This window comes from Pseudopipra pipra, chromosome 15, assembly GCF_036250125.1.
Source record: "Pseudopipra pipra isolate bDixPip1 chromosome 15, bDixPip1.hap1, whole genome shotgun sequence".
NCBI lineage: Eukaryota > Metazoa > Chordata > Aves > Passeriformes > Pipridae > Pseudopipra > Pseudopipra pipra.
In genome coordinates, this window is record NC_087563.1 from 13,856,596 (window position 1) to 13,876,460 (window position 19,865).

Sequence of the window (19,865 nt, forward strand, 5' to 3'; positions counted from 1 at the left end):
GTGTTGGGCAGCAGAGGCTGCTGGTGGATAGGAAAGGGCTGTGGCTTTTGCCACTGCTCTGGCCCCAAGACTCCACAGCCAGGGCCTGTGAGTGGTGTGCAGACACGTCTCAAATGCAAGAGGCTTTACATCATCACTATTTATTTATTATTTCCAGTTCCCTGAGGTTACATGGCTTCTGCAGATGATGGACAAAGAGGAGAGAGATGGAACTGGAACAGGGCAGCAGTTGAGCATCACAGATACCCAGATCAATAGGCTGTTGTTAGCCGCAGGTCCCACTGTGTGTCACTGCTGTAATTGGATCCTCACTGCTGATTTTCACATTCCCAGAGAAGCCTGTGCTCTCTAGAGTCATGATCATGCTGCTTTTCCTTCCCTGTGGAACACCCTGGCAGGATCCTCAGACTGGTGTGGGTCCAGGCAGGACCTGATCCTTGTTAACCAACTACATGAAGCAAATCTGGCGTAAGTCACTCAGGGCTTAGATGTTCAAGCAAGGCATGCAAATAGCAGTAGAAAGGGGAAAATACCAGCTGCCAAGTGCTAGCCAGTGGAAAATACAGCACAATTTTCCAACTCCCACTGTTCCTCTCCCATCTATCCTGGTTGTGCTGTGTTGGTAAACAGGCAGATTCCCAGCTCCTCATTTGTTTTGTTGTCCAGCCAAGCCCAAAGTAGCTGCTTTTAACATGCCAATGCCTCCAGTAACTTGTTTTGCTGCTGCTCTTCCATTATCACCTCCTCTCACCGTCCTGACTGGAATGACAGATGCAGAGTTGTCCTGAAGATGGAATTTCTCTGCGAAAGCACCAGCTGTCAAAGCAGGTCTCTTGTGTCGGTGAAGACGCAGGGAGGGAGTTTGGTGTGTTGCAGCTGGTGGTGCTGTTTTCCACAAGGCAGGGCAGAGGACAGGCTGTATGAGGTGTTTTGTATGGGAGCTTGTGGGGATCTGCTTGATTAACAGCAAGAACTTGGCTGGCTGGCTTGGCACTCACTGCCCTTGTGACCAGGGCTGCTGCAAGGGGAATTCAGAATGGTCCCAGACTCGAGCTCGGTCAAACCCCATCTGAAGATGACAACCTGAGACCACTGGCTGAGCTTCCACGAGGGATACCTGCCCCCTCTCCCCCACCCTGCGAAGTGTGTCCGAGTCTAGCGAGGAAACCATCCGTGGTGGTGGGGAAGGAACAGCTACAGCTCTTCGCTCTCCGGCAGGATCCGCACCCAGCCTTGCGCCACGCGGTTGAAGTTGGGCCTGTGGGAAATCACCTCCAGCGCGCTCAGGTTGTCCAGCTCTGCGGTGGGCAGAGAGAACAGCTCCCCAACCACCGCCCTGTCAAACGGGGCTGGGGTCCTGTGGCACAAGGAGAAGCAGACTTAGTCACAAGGGCATGCTGTGAAGGTGATAGAAAAAGTAGGTCTGGATTTACTAACTCTGAGCCCAGCACAGCCTAGCGATGTCTGTGGCAAATGACAACTCTCCTCCTCCTACTCCTCCTCCTTCCCAGAACGCTGTTAGAGCCCCTGCCAGCCCAGCAAGGTGCTTCTCCGGTGCAGAGCCCACCTTAACTCAAGGTTTGGCAAGACTAGGGAGCAAGGCTCGGTGCCTGAGTGTGAATGAAGTGTTCTGTACGTGGAAGGGCTTAGGTTCAGAGAGCAGTGACAAACCCCCTGGTCGTTAGAAAGCGTCTCAATGTGTTCTGCAGAGGGCTGAGGCCAATGGCTGCTCCAGATCCCTGCAGCACATGTGCAGGCAAATGTGTCTCTCTTGGCCCTGGCTCCATCCTGCCTTTTGGGCCGGCTTCTCATGAACTATGACTAACAGGAGGAGCAGTGCGGGGGCAAGAGCTGTCATCCCTTTCTGGAGAAATGTGGAAAGGGACTGGGGAAGATTGTGCCAGCCCCCAAAAAGCCAAGAATGTTGGTTTTGGAGCAGCACATGGAGGCTGAGCTATCAGTGAGGCAAAGCTGGGAATGTTTGCTTTGGGAAGCACTGCTAGAACACGAGTAACGTGGCAGTGTTTTGCAACAGAGGAGAAATAAGAGGGGGAAAGGTAAAGTAGAGAGATTTGTTCTAGGAACTTTGTCTCTTCTGGGAAAAGATAGTCTTTGTCAAAGGTTGGTTTTCACTCTCTCTTAAGGCAGCAAGGTGGCCCCAGGTCTTTTCATCACAGCCTGAATGTTTAAAATTGGGAATAAATCAGTCTTTAACACAGTTGCTGTTGAAATGGTGGACTTGCCCTTGCCTTGTGACCCATGCGAGCTGGGATTCAACCAGCCTTAGGCAAGACTACTGGCTTTTTGATAGCCAATCTCTTCCAAAAGGCTTGTTTTTCTGTGCTTTGGTATTTGAACTGAGAAGTGATTTAAAAGCCAACAACTTGGAAGATCATGAAAAACCCAGTTAAAAGCAGATTGACTCTCTGAATCTTCCTGCCTCAGTGAAGAATTAGAGGAGGTGGCGAGAGGCTTGGAGTTAAATTAGCATCCATCTGTATTAAATTACAGTTGAAGACTTTAAATAGAAAGGCAGCGTGTGAGAGAGGAGAAATGGTGCAGGGTAAAGCACTATTCAGAAACATGCCCTTGCTTCAGTCCCTGTCCATAAATAAATCCCAAGGCAGGAACATGGCTAAATGTTGAAATAAAAGAGCCAAGTGTCTGCAGCAGCTTTTCGTTCTCCCCCTGCAGCACCTCCTCGGCTGTAACTCCTCAAGGAGAGCCACATGGCAAAGCCCCAGGGCTGAGGGGGAGGAGAGCAGCAAAGGGATGGTGGTGGCCAGGCTGATCTCTGGCTTTTGGGATGCCATTCCCATGTGGAGGGGTTGTGGCTCCCCACAGCCCCTTCTGCCAGGTGCTCAAAGCACAGCAGTCGTGTGTCCCATGACCCAAATCCAGCCCTGGTGTGGGCACAGCAGAGCTGCCCCCAGCACAGGCCCAGCACTGTGCCCATGGTCTGACAGGGAGCAGTGCTGTGTCCTATTGGGGAGCTCCAGTGGGAACTTGAATGCTGTAAGGCAACTTTGGCCAGGCCACCAAGGCCCAAGTAATTCCATCCTCATGACAGAGGCTTTCAGCAAGGAGGACCCAGGACCTTGGTTTGCAGATTCCCTGGGATGATGTTCAGTTTAAAAGTTCAGTTCTCATTATTCTACCATGGGCTGCTGGTGCTTTGCTACCACCAGATCTCCATCTCCTGGATCCCCACCGAGCACCTTTCCAGAAAGGAAACCTTCCTTGGCAGTCTGTGCTCCAACCTTGACCCCAATGTATTTTGGAGGTGTGACGAGGCACCAGCTGTGCTCCATCAGAAGCAGCCACAGGGCACGGAGCTTGCCAGGCTGAGCCACTAGAAATCCCCTGGCCTGGAGGCTTCAATCCCAAGCAGGTGTTTGGAAGGAATCTGGTGACTTCTTTTAGCACTTTGTGGGATGATTAACCTTATACCCCCACCACTTCCAGCAGCTGCTTGGATACCTTAAGGAAATTAGGAGACTTGGCACTGTCTGTGTCATTCCTCCACCCAGCCCAGAGCTGAGCCCAGCTGGGAGCAGAAGTGATTCCTTCTCCAGGACCATGTACATGAGAATTAGTCCTCACAAATTTCATCCCTGAGGTTAGCCAGTGAGATCAGACTGCTTAAGGCTGTGCAAACCCAGTGGTGGAGCTGAGAGGAGATCTGGGGAGCTGCTGGAGGCAGGGACCTTTGCAGGGAGCATCCTGAGCCCTTGCTGTGCCCCTGTGGTGTATAGAGAGAGCACGGACCACTGTGCTTCCCTCAAAGGATGTTGGATGCTTCTCAAGGCTGAAGGGCTTGAAGGGCTGGCCAGGTTGGTGGTGCCTGCCTGTTACCTGTTGAAGCTCCTGAAGTCCCACGCAGGGGGTCTCATGGGTGGCTGGTTCTTGCCAAACACAGCATCATCCCTGTCACCAAAGAGCTCCTGCCACGGGCACCGGTAGCCCTTGGGGATGGCGGTGACGTTGAACTTCTCTGGGGGGATTTCTTTGAGGGGGCTCGAGTACCCTGTGCAGGGGGAGAGACAGCATGGGCTGCTGGGGCTGGGAACAGCCTGGCATTTGCATGGCCATAGAGGACCTGCTGCTGGAACCAGGACTGCATATCTATAACATAAATATATATTTATATATTTGTGTATGTACAAACTCTGGGGAAGGGTTTGGGGCAGAACCCTCGGCAGGCAGCAGCTCACTGCCTCCAGCCCCACACTGCTGAGATCACAGCAGTGTCAGGTTTGGGGTGCAGGCAGGATTTATTTACCTGGGGCCAGGGCACTGGGGTTCAGGACTTTGCTCATATGCAAGACTTTCTCTGTCTTCTTGGGCACTTCTGGGGGGCCACCCTGGGGCGATGCTGCCACGTGGAGCTCGGAGTGATAATTCTGCTGGCCCTCGGCATTCTCCTCTGCCTGCGGGGGGGAGAGTCAACAGGCACAGGGCACTTCCCCTGCCCCCACTGGGACTTTGGAGGTGGTTGAAAGCACCTCAAAGCTCCCTCCATCTACTCACCATCCCTTCATTCACTGGATCTCCTTTCTCAGTGCGGTGTGAGCCTCCTGGCCCTGGGAGCTGCAGGAGGTAAGGAGAAGGGTTAGTGAGTGGATACTGAGCTCCTTGCTTGCCCATCTCCATGCCCAGCCCACCAAACCATCTCTCCTCTCGCTTCATCTCAGCATAGCAGCTGACTGTGGCTGCCCTGTGCAGAGACCCCCGGCCCTGCCAGGAATTGCTTCCCTGGAAAGGCTGCAAGAGCTGGGGAAGGGCTGTCTCAGACCCACCTCCCTGTAGCCACTGGGATGCTCAAAAATGAAGCGCTGCATCCGCCTCTGGCGCTGCTGGAAGAGCTGGGAGCCGCGGTTATTCCGCAGGGAGAGTTCCTCGATCATCAGGTCCTGCGTCGTGCTCATCTTCTTGCCCAAGTCCAGACGGGGCTCTTAGGAGGCCAGGAGAGAGCACAGCCATAGCTGAGGATGCTGCAGTGCTGGGGAGCCCCAAACCCAGCACAGACAGGGTGTCCCCTCGTCGGGGTCCCTGTTGCATGGCTTAGCTGTGTCAGAGACTGGTGTTTCCTCAGTGTGAGGAACTATCAGGGAATTAGCTCAGCTCCAAAGGCTCAAACAGCCTCACTTGCCCCATGCATGGGTCAGTGGCCTCAACCAGAGCTGGGTCTGGCCCCTGGGCAGGGAGGGCAGCACTGCCCTGGGGCTGATGGCAACCCTGCACCCCCTTACCATCTGCAGGGCCCGGTTTCATGATGGTCATCACTTGCTGCCGTGCTCCTGGGGCAGCTCTGTGGCAGGGGGATGGATTCTGCCTGGCTGGAAGAGAGAGGCACCCCCAGAGTGACACCAAGCATGGGGACATGTCAGCCCCAGGTGTGCCACAGAGAGATGCCAGATTTCAGCTGAGCATCACCCCTGTCCAGCATCATCCCTGAGCATGTCCCCTCAACAGCATCATCCCTGAGCATCATCCCTGAGCATCATCCTTAAGTATCTCCCTGCGCCGCTCTCCATTCCCTTCAACAGACATAGGGAATGTTCAAAGCATGTTGCCCCTCAGCCCCTGCCTGTCATGTTTCCTTTCTGCCTTTCTTTAGGGCAGAAAGTATCCTCAGCTCTATCCTTGCCCACAGTGAGCCAGTGTCCCTGTGCCCTGAGTGCCCCTGGAGCAGCACCTGCTGCCGCAGCCCACGGGGCCAGGGGGGGCCCTGGCTGCCCCCCCCCAACACCTCTGCCTTAGCAGAGCTATTTTCAGCTGTTGGCCCCAAGGGTGAAGGAGCTGCAACCCTGACCCTGCAGGGAGCTGGTGAGCCCAGCCAGTGGCGAAGAGGGGCACGGGACTACCAGGCTGGGTCGCTCCTTTGTGGAGAGGCAGCTGGAAACCAGCCCTGGTGTCAGCCCCCCAGGCTGCCCACCTGCAGCAGCACAGGGCACTCGGCTCAGTAAATGGGAGCTGTTTGACCCCATTGAGTGCATCTGGTGTCCCTCACCTCAGGCTGATGCTGAGCAGTTTCCCCTAAGGGCCCTGGAGAGCAGAGGGTCCCCATGGGGCTGTGGGTGCCTGGCACGCAGCTCCCTGCCAGCCCTAAGCTCAGCTTTACCATCCACACAGTGAGCCTCAGACCTGCGTCCCATCCTTCCCTCCACCCCACTCCAGGGAGACTGTACCCTGACCCCACAGTCATGATGTCCCCACCACCAAGGCTGGGACGTCCCCAAGCCCTGTGTACCCACCCACCCACTGCCTCTCATGTGGGGACCTCACCTTCCCTACCTGGCCAGGGGATGCCCCAGATGCTGGGGAGTGAAGATGCTTCTCCTGCTGTGGAGGGTGATGAGGCCAAAGCCAACCTGCAGCCACCAGTGCTTGGTGGCCCTGGGTGGCCCTTCACAGCAACCCCTGGGCTCCTGCCGCTCACCCCAACCCGTCCCGGGCTCCAGCCCAGATGCCAAGGTCCAGCCACGGGACAGAAGTTATTTCTGGCTGAGAAAGGGGGCGGAGCAGGGCTGTGACCCTTGGGGACCGGGATGCCGTCACCCCAGCACGGGACAGGTCTGACCCACAGGGATGAGGATGCCATCACCCTGAAGCGGGGCTGTGACCCTTGGGGACCAGGACCTGTCACCCCAGCATGGAGCAGGGCTGACCCATGGGGATGGGGATGCTGTCACCTTGGCACGGAGCAGGGCTGACCCCTGGGGACAGGGATGATGGGCACGTAGCAGCAGCAGGAGGTGGCCATGTGCCATGTGTTCCCAGGCCACCTTGGGGACAGATCAGAGCTAGGCTGGGTGGGATAAAGGCAGTTTATTTCTGAGCTGGGTATACAGCGGCGTGGTGAAGGCAGGTTATGGTGGCTGGTGGAGTGAGGGTGGGAGATATGTCCTGGGAGTGGGGGGCTGTGCTCCAGGAAGAACAGACTGCAGGGGGGAGGTACTCCAGGGAATAGGGATGGGCTGGCTCCAACAGTGTGTCCTGGGGAACGGGAAGGAGTGACTGGGGCTCCCTGAATGGGAACGTGTCCGAGCTCTGGCAGCCCAGATTCAAACTCTTTTCCAGTCCTGGTCTCATCAAGGTGTGGGGACACCGACTCATCCCCATGGGGACACTCTCCTGTGCAGACACCTCCTTCAAACCCTCTGCAACATGTACCACTTCCTTCAGCCCCCCACAGCCCCCCATCTCTTCCCACCTGCCCTGGCTGCCACAGAGCCCATTGGTTCCTGTGTGTGCCTCCATCCTGCCAGGGTGAGGATGAGGATGGGGTGAACCTGAGGATGGGGACAGTGACAGGTACAGGATGGGGCTGTCCTTCTTTGTTTGGGGAGGACAGGAGGGTACCTATAAACAGTCCCCTTGAGGTGGCAATAAATAACTTTGGCTCATTTTGGTCACCAGGGAAGGAAGGATTTGGGAGAATTTCTTTGAGAAAGAGTCTAAAGTAAAAAAAAAAAAAAAAAAAAAAGCAATGAAGAACTGGGGAGATGGAATAAAAAATTAACTTTTCCTCCCCAGAATCTGTTTTCAGTTGAAACTGGATAGTTCTGGAGGCTGGGAGAGGGAACCCGGTCATGGCACACTGCCCATCCCTGCTGGATATGGTGGCTGTGCCACCCCAGCAAAGCAGAGCTGCAGTGACACCCCAGGATAACACCTGGGAGCTGGGGACAGGGAGCTCACAGGGGACCACCGAGCCCATCCCATCCTGGCTATGTGGGAGGGGGCTGGCTGGTGGGCAGGGGCTGCTGAGGGAGGGGGCTGGCTCTCCCCACTGCCTGCTCCTGCGTGCTGATCACGCAGTCCTGCACAGAAAGGTTAGGGTGGTAAAAATAGAGCAGGGCCACGGGATGGCGGGCGAGCAGGAGGCACCTGACCCTGCTGGCACACCGAGGGGCTGCGGCAGCTCCGCAGGGACACTGGTTTTTGGGGACCTCAGCCCCGAGGGTTGGGGTGTTCCCGGTGTGGGGGGGTCAGCGGGTGGCATCACCCAGGCTGACAGGTCCAGGAAGGGGGTGGTTTGGTTGGGGCTGGCTCATCTAGGAGGTGCAAGGGGCCCCCGAGGGCAGACCCCCCGTCTTCAGCCGCAGGCTGCCGGTCCAGCCCCGGGGACAGAGGTTGAAGCTGTGGATTCCCGGGCTCTTGGTCCCCGAGTCTTCGGAGTCGAGGGAGACGTCCGAGTCTGTCGGGGACCGGGAGGTGCAGCGCTTGGCTGGGCATCGCCCGCCCACCACGGGGGATGGCAGGGGGCTCTTGGGGATGGGGGACAGCCTGGGGACGGGGCAGGAGGACGTGCTGGGTGGCAGCAGGAGCCGGCGACCCTCTGCCCAGGCGGCTCGGGGCATGCCGGGGGAGGCACAGAACTGGGGGCTGCCTGCCCGGGGCGATCGCAAGGGGCTTTTGTGGGTGGGCGAGGGGCTGCCCAGGCTCCCCAGCACGCTGCTGGCAGCCTGCAGTGCCGGCGCTCTGGGCCCCAGCCGGGGGGACTGGGGCAGGCTGGGGGGGCCGGCGGAGATGGGGGTGAAGGGCCGGGAGCCCTCCAGCCCCACGGCTTTGGGAGAGGAGCTCTTCCTGCGGGCAGCGTTGATGATGTTCCTGGCGAGCCGCGCTTGCATCTGCCGGCTGGCCCGGGGGTCCGCGTCCTGCCGCAGCGGGGACAGGGACCTCTCGCTCCATGGAGGTGACATGGGAGGTCCCTCATCCAGTTCGGGCACAGAGGCCGGGCTGGCCCAGCCGTCCAGGCTGCCCGGGCGCCGTGCCAGCCGGGGCGTCCAAGTGGGCGATGCAGGGAGGGACGACCGCCTGTCCTGGAGAGGGACAGAGAGCGGGTTAGTGACCCCCACTCGGGGGAACGAAGGGACAGAGCAGGGGGACAGCGGCAGAAGGGGTGCCAGGGTAAGTGTCACGCTGGCTCAGCCCCACAGGAGCTGGGGATGCCTCCTCGTGCATTGCACCCCTGCAAGGGCTCCCCAAAACGCATTTGACTCGTCACCCCCTTGCCTGTCAAGGAGGTCGGGGCAGGCTGAGCCTGCCATTAATCCTCCTTGCCCAAAATACGTCCCAGGCCCTCTCACTACCTGCAGCTTCCTAAAGCCTCCCTCTGGGGGATGCTCTGAGATCCCAGGTGTCCATCGCCCGGCACTGCTCCCCAGACGGCAGAAAAGAGAAGAGTCAGGTGTGACAGCGCAGAGAGTGTATTCAGAAAGAGGGGAGGAAAAGAAAAATGCAGGAGAAATAAAAGCACAGTCAAAAGGCAACTTGGCACCATGGGGAGAGTGGTGGGAGTGAGGGATGGGCAGAGGCACGGCTGGACCACGAGCCCCAGGCTGAGCATCACCCAGCAGCCCTGCCCTCACCACCCTCCTCATCCCAGCACATCCTTGCTTCCAGCCATGCCACACAGCACCACCCACCCCAGCTCCAGCACTGAGCCCAGGGAGGGACAGGCACTCCACAGTGTCCCTTGTCCTGGCACCACAGGACTTTACTGTTCCCGAGGGATGCAGCTCTTCCTCCGCAGTGAGGAAGCAAATGAGGACAGATCCTGAAGGAGCAGCAGAAGAGCCAGGAGCAGGCACAGTGAGGTGGAAAGGTGGGGTGTCCCCTCCAGGTTTGCTTTGGTAGGAGGCCGAGAGGAGCCGCAGGACAGAGGGGATGCAGATGAGCAGGCAGAGCTCTGAGCGCTGGAAAGGCGGGAGGTGAGGAAAGGAGGGAGCCAGAGGTGCGATGCTCTGTACAGTTTCCAGACGAGAGAAGAGAGAAAGCACCGTCAGCCCCCTGGCAGCACAGGCAGGCTCCTGATGGCTGTTTGGGATCCTGTGGGCTCTATGCCCCAACTCCTGCTGCCTCCCCGGGACTCCTCAGCTCCCATTTCACTGGGGGCTCAGCAGCGCCTGCCACCCACTACCCCAGCACTGCAGCCTCCCAGCCACTTCTTTTTTCTATTTCCTTTTCTTTTCACCCCCTTTTTTTGCAGTTGGTTTGGCTTTTGGTGCTCCCATGAGCAGATAGGGAGGACTCAGCCTACGACCCCCGTGTTTTTCTCTCCGCCACCACTACTTGTAATAAAAAGAAGGTTTCCACACCTGGGGCTCGATGCCGGCATTCCTGGTGGAGTAGGAGGGCCGGGGTGCCTGGAAGCCTGCCTTCCCCCGGGGTGGTAGCAGGCGGCATGGGGAGGCCAGGAGCACCTCAGCCGGGGCTCCGGGACTGGCACGGCTCTCGTGAGTCAGGGGCAGAGCCCCGGCAGTGCCAGGGAAGGGGCTGGAGGTGGTCTGGCCAGCACTGGGCACGACAGGGGGATGCCAAACAGGGGAAGGAGGCAATGGAGAGGTCGGGCAAGAGGCTTGCTGGGGGTAGGGGTAGGCATCTGGAAGAGAGGGTCTGGGTGGAGGCATCTCTTGGGGCATGGACCTTGACGGCCCCTTAGATGGGGAGAGGATGAAGAGAGAGGACTGGAGCTGGTAGGGTTGGTGCTTGGAGATCTCCAGCTCCTTCTGGGAGACCTCATTCTCCATCAGGTTGTTGCCATACAGAGACGCAGGGGGGGTTTTGGAGGGCCTGGAGGGACTCTTGGAGGGGCGTCTGGAGACCATGGGTGACAGGTAAGCATTGTTGTCATATTTCCAGGAGGGAGGCAGAGACATGGTGGGCGATGGGCACCGCAGCAGCTCAGGCTGGGAGGGAGCCTCAATGATGAACTTCTCCATCCTAGACTGCCGGCGAGCAAAGAGCTCAGCCCCCTTCCCTCTCGCTTCACTGAGGATGTGGCTGGGCTGCGGCTTCTGCTTGGGCTGGATGGTGGGAGACTTGAGGCAGGAGGACCATGCCGGAGCATCCTCAGCTGGCGGGAGGTGGTGCCCACTCCTGGATGCACTGTTGGGGACAAAGTTGGCAGCTTCAGCCCCAAGGACGAAGGGCTCATCCTCTGCACTGGGCTCTCCCTGATCTTTCTGCTTCTTCCTGCTGTCTGCACTCTGAACCAGGTCCAGCAGGTCAGGATTGGGGCCTAGTTTTGGCTTCTCCACAAAGGTGAACATGGACTTTCTGCTTCCTCTCCGGGCAGCTGACTCCTCCAGGATCCCCGTTTTGGGCAAGGGGTTTGGTCCACTCACCCCACAGCCCAGGAGGGGACCTGGCAGCATCTTCTGCTCCTGAGAGGGGTACAGGGCTGAGTAGGCAGGGGGGGAGCGGACACGGGTGAGAGGTGGGGGGCTGCTGAGGGTCTCCACGTAGGTGGGCGGTGGGGGCAGCTCTGGGGCAGGGGGTTCCTCTGCCGGCTGGCTGCTGGTGGGGGACGCCTGGGTGCCGAAGGGTCTGGCTGTCCGGTTCTTCACAGGCTTGGGCTTGGCCAGGGTGAGATGGACCTCGTAGTACTGCCGGCCCTGCACCCCGTTCTGCTGCTGGCCACCTGGGGATGCCATCCCTGTGGCTGTCCCCGCTGGCGCACTGGGCACCTCACTGGGCACCTCACCGGGCACCTCACTGGGCACGTCAATGTTTTTCCCCTCCTCAGCGTGCTGTGGCAGGGCAACAGGTGCCATGCTTAGCCCTGCAGGGGCTCCTGCATCCCCGAGCCCCTCCATCCCTCTCTCCATCCCACTGGCCGCCTGCTCCTGCACGCCATTGGTGGTAGCTGATGCCATGTTCTCCTTCAGGTAGACGCTGAGTGGGACCTGCTGGGCTTCAGCAGGCGGCTCCTGGCACGGGGGTGCATTTGTCCGCATCCTCTCTCCCGGGTTGCCGGGCTGGTCAGGCTCCGCCTTCATCCCCTGCCCCTCGCCCTCCTCCATGGCCGCTTGCCGGGGCTGGGGCGCAGGGCTCAGCAGCAGCCCCCCGCCATTCCCAGCCCCCGTGAGCCCGTCGACGCGCTGCCTGCGGCGGTGGAAGAGCAGGACGCCCTTGGAGCTGGGGCCGGGCGCCGTGGTGAGCTGCGCCGCGATCCTCTGGCTCCGCGCCTTTGCCTCCTTCAGCTCCTTCTCTGAGAGGCTGGCGCTGCGGGAGAGACCTGAACAGAAGGGAGACAGGGGTTAGGGGGGCTCAGTGGGGATGTGGGGTCTCAGCCCTCCCTGCCCAGGACTGGCATTCCAACTCCTTTCCTGGCAGCTGGGGGAAGGCGGGAAAGATGCTCTGGGGCTGGGGTGCATGGGGGTGATAGCACACTTCAGGGGCGGTGGGGACCCAGCCCAGCACCCCACCAAGATGCTGGGACAGATGGGAAAGCCCAAGGGACACATAGGGACACTTGGGACCTTTCCCCCTATCCCACCCCATATTCCATCTGGGCTCTGTGCACCCACCATGGTGACCGTATGGGATTTCTCTGAGGGCTCAGCAGGTCTCCAGCTGCAGATCACATGGCTTTGGCCCTGGCTTGTGGAGGCAGTGGGCAGGGAAGAGGCCAGTGTGTGTGTGTGTCTCCCCCAGACCCTCACCCCAAATCCCGCCATCCTGAGCCCCAAAATAAATCTGAGGTCAGCAGGGAGATGCCAGCCTGCCACGACCTCATGGCAAGGCTGGGGGCCAGTCCGTTGGGGGATTGATGCACGGAGCAACACGAGATGGCAGCAGCTGACAGAAGCTGTGCAGATCCTGACCAGCTGGACACAGACACTGACACAGCAAGGAGCCACCCTCCCGCCTCAGGACTCAACACAAGTGCTAAAAACAACGTGCTAAAAGCCTGGCACAAACCCCGTGGCGAGCAGCCGAGTGCCGCTGGGCTTCTCCTGTGCTGGCCAAAGGTCAGGGCACCAGCCCTTCCTGAAGACTAAGAGGATGTGGAGCTGCCGGGAACACATTTTCTCAGGGTGAGCAATTTCCTACGAGCTCACTCCAAAGTGCCCGTGGGAAGGGCAGTGTCCTCAGTCCTGACGAGGCCACTGCTGGGCACAGACTCCAGTGCCGACCATCAGCATCACACCCGCACCCACCAGGGGTGCAGCCCCCCCTCCAAAAGCTGCCAGGATGGCTGTGATCGGTGTCCCTGCTCCAGCCTCAGCAGGGAGGTGGGTGGCCAGCCTGCCCCAAGCCCTGCTCCCCTTCCCTTCCCATCCCTTCCCGTCTTCTCTTCCTTCATGTGTTTCTGATTTTCTTGCCTTCTGTGCCGCTTGGGAGCCTTCCAGGATATTTTCAGCAGTGGCTCAGCCTACCAGCGAGGGAAGGGATAGATGACTAAGCCAAATCCTTCCAGCAAGCCCACGGTAAGCAGGAGGGCTCTTAGAAGCTGGGCACCTCTTCTTCCTCCTACCCTCCTACCTCCCTCAACACCCATCAAGTCCCTACACACCATTGAGGTGTGCAGGATGCCCTGGATGAAGCCTTCAGGCTGCCTGACAGGAGGGTTTTGGCGGGGCACAGGGCAGAGGAGGAGGAGATGCCAGTGGAAACTCTCCTGGAGATGAGGAGCCCGTCCGCAGGGGCGATGTCGGTGGCCAGCATCCCCCCCGGTTCGCGCCCGGCATTGTTCAACGCCCCATTTCTGTTTGCTTTGGCGGCGGCGCAGAGCGGGGCCGCGGTTTCCTCCGGCCGGGCTGGCTGGAGGGCGGCCAGCACCGCGGGCCCCGCGCCGCGGGGTCACCCTCGCCGCCTTTATCTCCGAAACGGAGCAGAAATACGGCCAAGGAGCCGTTGAGAAACAAGCCACAGGCTCCAGATGTCTGCGGGTTTCGTGCTCCGAGCTGAGCATCCCCGCTCCCTCGGAGGCCAGGGCTGCCTAAGAAGCCGAGCTCTCGGCGGAGCCATTTCGCAGCCTCTCGCTCCTGCTACTGCCTTTTAACAGCAATGGAGGGGCCCGGGGGGATCTCCTCCGTGCTGGAGGGATGACTCAGCTCTTGGCCAGCCCCTTCCTGCTTGGACTGCTAGATACACTCCCATGTAGCCAGGACCAACACTGGGATTTGTCCCCTGGGATTTTGCCCCCAGGTATCCCCATCCCAGGCATGGGCATCACTCCGGGCCAGGATGTGCTGCAGGGTGGAGTCCCCCACCTGAAATCCTCTATCTAGAATCCATTCCTATCCATATGCACCCCTCCACTCTTCCAGTAGCCTCTCTGCCCCTGCCCAGCCAGCGTCCACCATTCCTGGGCTGGTCTACCCGAGTCCACTGGAAATTAATCCCTCAGGATACGACGGTGGATGCTGGGGTTAAGAACTGCTCTTCACATTCAATTTTTATCACATGGATGGAGAGCACCAAAGCCTCTGGCAAGTCCAGAGGAAATTGCAGAGATCTCCCTTCCCTGCTCCAGCCTGAGCTGTGGGATTAGGTTATTCATCCCAGAGCCTTTATCCCTGCTGGAGAGGTCCTGCCACCTGGGGCAGCTCCTGCACCTCTCGCTCCCCTCCCAGCCATGATGCTTCCCATCCTCCTTCCCCGCCATCCCCTGCCAGCTGGGAGCCTGGCTGGTTCCTTTCCCCAGCCCCAGGCAGGTGTGGGGGAGCTGAACTCGCTGAGAATGTCCAGGTGCTGGGGAGGAGGAGGAGGGGTGTGAGGCTGCTGGAGCAGCGTGGGGAGGAGGCAAAAGTAAAACTATGCGTGGCCAAGGGCGCCGGGGGCTCGTGCAGCACTGGGGTTTCCGCCCATTAACGGGAGTCCAGTCCAAAATCTGAAGCGTGACTGGCTCTTCTTGTGTTCTTCCGTGCTTCTTTCCTTCCTTCCCACTGTACTTGCCATGACACTGTCCTTCAGGATGGAAACATCTCCCCCCTCCAAATCTTCCAACACAATGAGCACCACCAGCCTTCTCCACTTCTTTGTCCCCACACGGGGTCCATGTTTGGTCGCCTGTGGTCCAGAGATGCTGGAGAAGGACACGCTCCCTGTGCCCTGCACAGCTGCTGGACTCCCGGCACACATGAGCACCCCAAGTGTTATTCCAGTTCAACACACATCAATTCCAGCCAGAGGAGCCTATAGATCTCTATCTACATGTTTATATAGGCACTTGCTCCGTAGGTTTTCCATTGCTCCAGGGGTGACTTCCAGAACATCCCCCAAGTGCAGGGCTTAACAGCTTCTTACCGAGCTGTCAGTCATCCTTCCCACAGCACGTACCATGCTCTCTCCCCCAGAGCGAGGATGACGAAGGTGATGAAAGGCATTTTTGTTGCTCTCCCTTCCTGGCCAGATGGGGAAAAAAAATTCCTTCTGGATCACCTTTCCATGCAAAGGATGGATCCCCCTGAATGGCGCTACTGCAGAATGTCTGAAGTCCACCCAGGAAAGGCAGGAGTCACCATCTGACCCCAAATGAAGGTGAAGATGTATCAGACATAGCTTGTGGCCTATCCTGCCCTGAGATGGACTGGAATGAGGATTTGAACCCAAATTTCAGGGAGGGGAGATACTCCAGGGCCTGCTGAACTGACAGATTCAGTGGAAGTTGATGATCTCAATGTGGCTGGGATGTCACAGGAAGGAAAACAGTGACTTGGAAGCTGTGCATGGTGAGAAGTTTTTGTATGGAGAAGCCAGGAGGTACCCAAGTCCCAGTGGGACCAGCAGGATACAACAGGCCATGTGAAATCTTGGAGTCAGAGCTGGCAGGTGACTCCAAAGTCTTCATTCTGTCCCTAGACTGCTCTGAGTTTGGATGCTCAGCCCATCTTGGCCATGCTCAGAGTGTCCCACCAGACCACCCACCGGCAGAAGACAGATCAGAAACCCCGAATCCTCCTTTGCACAGCACACCACTCACCATCCATAACCACCAGGTGCTTTTCCCCCTTTTCAAAAGTTCCTTAGCTGCTGTGGGTCAACCCAAATGGTGCATCTTGCCAACAAAATCTCACTGGCAAAACCAGGAGCGAAACCAAGACAAACCCCACCTCCAGAGGGACGTGGTGCTGTGTCACCTGCCATGAACCCCCCACAAACATTCACAGCCGGGAATTCTGGGGAGGGGAGATCCAGTGTTTTTACCCAAACATTGAGGGCTTTGGACACCGAGGAAATGTAAGCAGGTTTTTTGGCAGAGCAGCCAACTGGCCCTTTGCCCCAGCTACAGCTGTGCAGGATTTTTTGCAATGTGCACCAACTCACACACATTTAAGTCCGAGCACGCACTTCCCTCCAGCTCCCAGAGTTATCCCAAATAATCTGCTGCTAGGAAAACACAGTGGGTAGCACAGACAGGCAGTTGAGCTAGCTAGAAACGTATATGATTCAAACATATGGATAAAAAGATGACAATTTTCTGCCTAACTCCCAGCTTCCAACCCTCCTATACCCCAGATATAACACCTCCATGAAGGTTTTACCCACACTCACCCTTCAGACCCAAAAAGCTCTGGCTCAGGCAGTGGGTGCCATGGTGGGACCAACCCTGCCCGCCTGGCAGGACGCTCTGAGCTGGGCCTCTCCTGACAGGCGCCTTTGCCAGAGACAAAATCTGGCACAGCGAGAAAATTCAATGCGCTTGCAAGTTTTCCCTGTGCTCTGTTCACAAGGGCTTTGCTGGATTTGGAGCTGTTTGCCTCCCAATGCTCCCCCCGGCTCCCAGCCAGCACCCAAATCCTACTGAAATGGCCCCACAGTCTCCAAGCAGCGAATCCTGGGGCACCCATCTCCCACCCAGGAGGAGGAGAAGAGAGTGGTGGGATTAAGTGTGAATGGGGGCAGACTGCCCCTGCCCACCCCCACTTCCTGGGGGGGTGCAAGTGAGCAGCCTCAGCCCTGCACGCATCCACACTGGGCAAGAAGAGGCTGTTGCACTGCAAAAGTGGAGGATGCACCTTCTCCCAGCTGGCCAAAAACTAAGCTTTTAGCTTCAGAAAAGGGGGTTGGAGCCAGGCAGACCTCCTCCTGCTCTGACACCCGTCCATCCAGAGTGCAGCAGAGCCAGCCCGTCCTACGGCCAGGTACCCCGGGGACCCCATCCTGTCAGGGGTCCCAGCCCCACTGTGCCCACTGGTGCTTGAACTCTCTGTGACCCATCCCAGGCTGCCAGGACCCAGTGACAGCCCCACCAGGCTGGTGCCCTGAGCCAGCAGCGCTGGCCTGGCGAGAGAAGGTCAAAAGGCTCGGTGTGTCCCTGTCGGGTGGACAGAGCCGGGAGGGGAGTGGAACGAAATGGGGCCTTTGCCTGTCCCTTGCACAATCCGTAAGGGATCCATCCTGCTGGCTGCCAAGCCGAGGGACAGACCTCGTGTCCCCAGCATGGGTGGCATGGCCAGGGGAGATCATGTCCCCATCGTAGGGGGCAGGGGACATCGCCTGGGAAGACGTCCTGCAGAGCTGGGAGGTGTGACCCTGCCCCAGGGGGACCCCCACATCCCCCCACATGCCCCCGTGTTTCCTTGCTGTGCCTCCCACGCCCCACATCGGACACCCGGGTGCGGGCAGAGGGAACCGACACCTGCCCCTCTCGTTCCTAGAGAGAAACCCTGCTCAGCCCCCATCACTCACCCCTCGCCCACCACAGCACTCACGGGGGTTCTGAGCACGTACTCTCTGAAACCCTGTGCACCCCCGGAGCCCTCTGCACCCCCTGCGCACTGCCATCGCCCGGCACCCCCGGACACCCCCGGATCCCAGCACCCGCGTTGCCCTCCCCTCTGCGCGCCCACCCAACCACCCCCGCCCCGCCGTCACTTCTGCACTTGCACCCTCCGGCCCCCCCGGCCCCCGCCCGGCGCCCCCCGTCACTGCCCCCCAGCCCCCCCAGCCCGACCGTACCCGCGGTGCCGGTGCCGGTGCCGCCGCCCCGCGCAGCCCGACTGCACCGGGGAGGAGGCGGCGGGCAGGAAAGTTGCGGCAGCTCCGCCCTCGGAGCGGGCCCGGGGGGGCGGCGGGCGGGGGCCGGGGCCGGGGGTTGGCGGGTATCGCCGTCACTGCCCCTGCCCCTGCCCGCCCCGACAGACCGACAGACCGACCGACCGACCGGACGGGACGGGTCCCCCTCCCCGGCGACACCGGCAGCCGTCCCGCCGCCCCCGGTGTCCCTGCTCCGCCGCTTCTCGTCCCGGTTGGGTCTGCCCTGAGCAGCCTGAGCCGGCTGCGGGGTGAGAGCAATCGCGACATCCCCTTCCCATCCGGGGCATCCCCTTACCCAGCTCTGTGCATCCCCTTCTCAGCCCGGGGCATCCCCTTGTCTCATCCTGAGGCATTCATCTCTCCCAGTCCTGCACATTCCTCTTACCCAGCCCCGAGCATCCTCTTACCCTCTTTTCCCTCCTCCCAGCACTGCTGGGGACCTGCAGCACCTTACATTTCAGACGCTGTCGGGGACGTGGGGATTTCCCTTTCCGTAGTTTTCCCCAGTGCCTAAAGGTTTGAGGCACCTGGAGATGGGCAAAAATCCAGCACCGGTGTCACTGCCCTGAGGACCTCCTGGGAAGAGTACAGAAAACCCTCTGCCAGGGATGGTCTGCTCCGAGTGACAAGGGGACCACAGTCCTGGGCAAGATGATCCCTGGGGAGCCAGCATCACCTCTCGCCTCCAGCACCTCACTGCCAGACAGTGCTGCGGGTGAGACCAGTCTCACCCCCTTCCTGAGCCTGTCCACGCTGCAGGATGAGTTCTTGGCCTGATTTTTTGCCTTTCTAATTTCCTTTCTTCCTGCCCCTCTGTGCTTTTTTGTGCTTTTCTGGTTTTTGAGGGAGCCTGGCACTGGCTCGGCAGCCCCCAGGGAGCGAAACCTTCTGTTTATTTGCACACCAGACAGAGAAACCAGTCCTGCCTCCTGCATCTCCCAGCCTCTGCCTCTACCCGGGGCTCCTGCGCTCCCCAGCCTGCCCCAAGAGGTGCCAACCAGTCCGGGCCGCCATGCCGGATATTTGGGAGCAGCCAGCCTGGCCTTGGGCTGCTGGATGGGAACCAAAGGGGCACCTGGGACCTGCCTGGGTGGGTCCACACAGCTCGAGGCGGGGCACCCGCTTGGCTCCCAGCTCCCAGGGCCAGCCCTGCATCACTTTGGGTGCAGATGGATGCAGCCTTTTCTCCTGCAGAAGCTGGATAGTGTGGGAGTTCCTGTACCCCCAGCCAGCTAAGGAGAAGAAGAGCAAATCCTTGACACCTCCCAGGGATGCTCCTGCAAACGCCCTGCTGCAGGGACAGCCTCGGACAGCACCTACAAGGGCACCTGCCCTTCCCTCCCTCCTCTGCACTGAACCAAACCTCCCTTTCCCAAACCTGCAGGCTTTCTGCAAGGTCTCGGAGCTGCTCCCGGTGCTCAGGACCCTCAGTGACATCCTGCCTGGAGGCTCTGGAAAGTCTGACGGGTCCCGCAGGCAGTGGCTGGTGGTGATCTCACTTGGAGGGGGAGGAAACGGGACAGACAAACTCTTTCCAACAAACCTGTTGAGTTACTTTAAAATTCCAGGCTGGCAGCAAAAGTGCTGGATGGCGGCGCGGGTTAGGAAAATGCTGAGCCTGGACAGAGTCAGGCCTGACCTTTCCCCACCGCAGATCTGCCATCCCAGAGCAGTGAGAAATGGGAAGACTATTTGGGTCCATCTGGTTTGTGTGCTGAGCCCTGAAACACGATGCTGCTGGAGCAGCCGTGAGCCAAAAGGGCTTGGCTGAGCTTCCCAGCCTGTGTCCCATCCAGGAGCTGCTGGTTTGGAGGATGTCTGACCCTGCAAAAAGGCAGGGGAGGGATTCTGGGCACCGGGTTCCTGTTGAGCATCCCCAGCTGGTCCCACCCCACCCCACCCCACCCTGGGAGCTGCTTTGGGAAAACCACACTCTGAGCTGAGGAGCAGCATCCGATAACACCATCCCATGGGGACAGGGACACACCTGCCTCAGCGCCGTGTGGCAGCTGAGATAACAGCTGGGCAGGAGCAAAATAGAAAGAGGGGTGGAAGCAGGGTTTAAAAATGATCCAAGGCCTGTAAGA

General features: G+C 59.2%; 2 protein-coding genes across 5 annotated transcripts; both read right to left on the reverse strand.

Annotated features, from left to right (window-relative positions):
- Positions 1–124: 124 nt before the first annotated feature.
- Positions 125–6,485, reverse strand: MYOZ3 (myozenin 3). 4 transcript variants are annotated; one of them, XM_064672029.1, is made up of 7 exons: positions 6,298–6,485; positions 5,253–5,335; positions 4,800–4,954; positions 4,531–4,590; positions 4,283–4,430; positions 3,856–4,027; positions 125–1,357 (listed from the first exon to the last, which is right to left on the reverse strand). In XM_064672029.1, the coding sequence occupies exons 2-7, from the start codon at positions 5,281–5,283 to the stop codon at positions 1,195–1,197; spliced, it is 729 nt and encodes a 242-aa protein (XP_064528099.1). In that variant the 5' UTR covers positions 5,284–5,335; positions 6,298–6,485; the 3' UTR covers positions 125–1,194. The 4 variants fall into 4 exon arrangements, with proteins under 4 accessions (XP_064528099.1, XP_064528097.1, XP_064528100.1 ...); XM_064672027.1 differs by having other exon boundaries at positions 5,253–5,339; XM_064672030.1 differs by having other exon boundaries at positions 6,289–6,485.
- Positions 6,486–6,816: 331 nt separating this feature from the next.
- SYNPO (synaptopodin) lies at positions 6,817–18,147 on the reverse strand. Its single transcript, XM_064672033.1, has 3 exons — positions 18,074–18,147; positions 10,107–12,028; positions 6,817–8,828 (listed from the first exon to the last, which is right to left on the reverse strand). The coding sequence occupies exons 1-3, from the start codon at positions 18,129–18,131 to the stop codon at positions 8,061–8,063; spliced, it is 2,748 nt and encodes a 915-aa protein (XP_064528103.1). The 5' UTR covers positions 18,132–18,147; the 3' UTR covers positions 6,817–8,060.
- Positions 18,148–19,865: the final 1,718 nt, after the last annotated feature.

Excerpts from the sequence above, each read along its gene's own strand:
- MYOZ3 (XM_064672029.1), bottom strand. The coding sequence starts at position 5,283 with ATGACCATCATGAAACCGGGCCCTGCAGATG. Across the intron at positions 4,591-4,799 it reads ATCCCAGTGGCTACAGGGAG|CTCCCAGGGCCAGGAGGCTC; the intron begins GTGGGTCTGAGA and ends TACCTCCTGCAG. Across the intron at positions 1,358-3,855 it reads GACTTCAGGAGCTTCAACAG|GACCCCAGCCCCGTTTGACA; the intron begins GTAACAGGCAGG and ends CTTGTGCCACAG.
- SYNPO (XM_064672033.1), bottom strand. The coding sequence starts at position 18,131 with ATGCCTCAGGATGAGACAAGGGGATGCCCCGGGCTGAGAAGGGGATGC. Across the intron at positions 12,029-18,073 it reads AAGGGGATGCACAGAGCTGG|GTCTCTCCCGCAGCGCCAGC; the intron begins GTAAGGGGATGC and ends CCTTCTGTTCAG. Across the intron at positions 8,829-10,106 it reads ATGCCGGCATCGAGCCCCAG|GACAGGCGGTCGTCCCTCCC; the intron begins GTGTGGAAACCT and ends GTCCCTCTCCAG.